This window comes from Octodon degus, unplaced genomic scaffold, assembly GCF_000260255.1.
Source record: "Octodon degus isolate 3935 unplaced genomic scaffold, OctDeg1.0 scaffold00012, whole genome shotgun sequence".
Lineage (NCBI taxonomy): Eukaryota > Metazoa > Chordata > Mammalia > Rodentia > Octodontidae > Octodon > Octodon degus.
The window spans coordinates 20,594,722-20,596,825 of record NW_004524588.1 but is presented as its reverse complement, the minus strand read 5'-3'; the positions used below and the strand labels follow the sequence as shown (position 1 = coordinate 20,596,825).

The 2,104-nt window shown below is 42.8% G+C and overlaps 1 protein-coding gene across 1 annotated transcript in view; it reads right to left on the bottom strand.

Annotated features, from left to right (window-relative positions):
- Positions 1-1,734, bottom strand: part of LOC101589468 (stromelysin-1) — an 8,002-nt gene extending 6,268 nt beyond the window's left edge. The window contains exons 1-3 of the mRNA XM_004626146.2: positions 1,597-1,734; positions 504-748; positions 256-404 (exon numbers count right to left, since the gene is read on the bottom strand). Coding sequence (XP_004626203.1) covers positions 256-404; positions 504-748; positions 1,597-1,701 — 499 coding nt within the window. The 5' untranslated portion in view covers positions 1,702-1,734. The remainder of the gene's footprint in view (positions 1-255; positions 405-503; positions 749-1,596) is intronic.
- Between the last annotated feature and the right edge of the window lie 370 nt (positions 1,735-2,104).

The window sequence follows — 2,104 nt, the reverse complement described above, 5'->3', positions numbered from 1 at the left end:
AGAAGAAGAAGAAGAAGAAGAAGAAGAAGAAGAAGAAGAAGAAGAAGAAGAAGAAGAAGAAGAAGAAGAAGAAGAAGAAGAAGAAGAAGAAGAAAGAAGAAGAAAGAAGAAAGAAGAAAGAAGAAGAAAGAAGAAGAAGAAGAAGAAGAAGAATTGGATAAGGTTATTAGGCCCTGTTGTCTTTTGTAATAAAACAACACCAGATAAAGAGATGCATTTCAGGTGCTTTTTGTTTCGTTCTGATTTGGATTTTACCTCTAACTGCAAACGAGATCATTATGTCGGCCTCTCCTTCGTGCATCCTGGAGAACGTGAGTGGGGTGACCTCCTCCCAGACCCTCAGAGCTTTCTCTATGGCAGAATCCACAGCCTCTCGTGGCAAATCTGGTGTGTAGTTCACAATCCTGCATGAGAACAATGAGGAAGGAAGGATTTTCACCTGGTGGTATATTTCCGCAGCTGGTGAAATTCCGTACTGTGTTAAAGCCCTTTGGACGCCTTACCTGTAAGTGAGGTGGTTTTTCCTCCACTTGGGCATGCCGGGAAAGGTGCTGAACTGGCCCACATCTGGAGCCCCACACCTGGGCTTGCGCATCACCTCCAAGGTATCCGAGTCCAGCTTCCCTGTCACCTCCAGCCCAAGGAACTTCTGCATTTCTTGGATTTTTTTAACCAAAGGACTGTTGTTCTGTCTTATAACAAACTGCTTCAGACCTTTTCCAAGGTTGTAGTACTTTTCTAGGTATTGCTGATGAAATAGTAAGTATAATTTGTAAATAATTCTTGCTATTTTTTCCCTCATTTACTTACATTTTAAGATCTATTTTGATGGTTACCCTGCTTATCGAAACTAGTGGAATAAGTACCATTTTTAGGTCATTCTTATGATTTTTAGTTATAACTACTTATAGTAAATCTTTGCAGTAGCTGACTTTTCTTAATGTATTGGAATTATTGGGGTAGTTTACTGAAGTAATAAATGCCATATATCATGTAATTGTTCAACGACAGGCTCCTCATCTTTGCCTTTAGAGCTAAGAATCTCTGCTGCTTTGTTTGCCACCAAAGCAACGAAGTGGAAAATCCAAATGCATACCCAGTGTCCTTACAGGACCAAAGCAAAATACCAGATAGGTCTTTCTGCATGTATTTGTGCACTGCAGGTGTAATTACTCAGTTTCCTCCCATTTCCAATGCATGCTTCTCACAAGGATCTGGGTTTTTAAAAGGCCCTTTGTGTAAGCACGACATTAACACTATGAATATTTGCTGAAACGGTATGTATTAAAATACCCCCCAAAACGTTGCAAGTGAGGCGTGGCTGATACATCCTCCAGTCATTCAAGTGGCTCCAGCTCCTTCTGCTGGGCGCTCTGCCACCTAGAAGAGATGCCTAGTCTTTTGGATCGTCATTTTCTCTGGAGAGTAAAAGGAGAAGGCTGAATGGTGTGACATCAAGCCCTTTCTATACCTGAAAGTTTAGACCTGTTTGTCCCTGAACTCTTTCTATGCAGTAAGTGAATAATTCTATGAAAGGCAGAGCGGTTTCCTCGCTTGGCCCTGCCCACCCAAGGGATGGATGCTTCCGTGAATTACCTGAAGAAGCTCCATTCCGCCGTCCTCCCTTTCCGCAGCTCTGCTCAGGGGGTGGGCTGAGGAAGCGGCCACACACAGCCACAGCAGGACAGCAAGGGGCTCCATCTGCCAGCTTCAGCAGCTCCTCTCGGTCTTGGTGACTTGCTCTCTCCTACTTCCTTCTAGATCAGCCCTCTGCTGCCTACCTTTTATAGAGCAATGTTTATTTGGATCACCCGCAGACTGACTCATGAAAATGAGTTACTTACATCCAAGTGGCGGCAGGATCATTTCCAAGAACCCCAACTTCACATGATGCAGCCTGCTTTACTAACTTCTCTCAACCTTCCCAATTTTGCAAGGCAAAACGGTGACTAATCTCCAAGAAATGCTTTCTGGAGCAGAAGAAAAAATTGGGGCATTTTATGTTGGAAAAATTAACTATAATTCACTAGAGCTTGTGCCATGTGTTTCAGAAGAAATATGAATTGAGTTGGTAAAATATCAAAACTGTACAGCACCTTCTAAA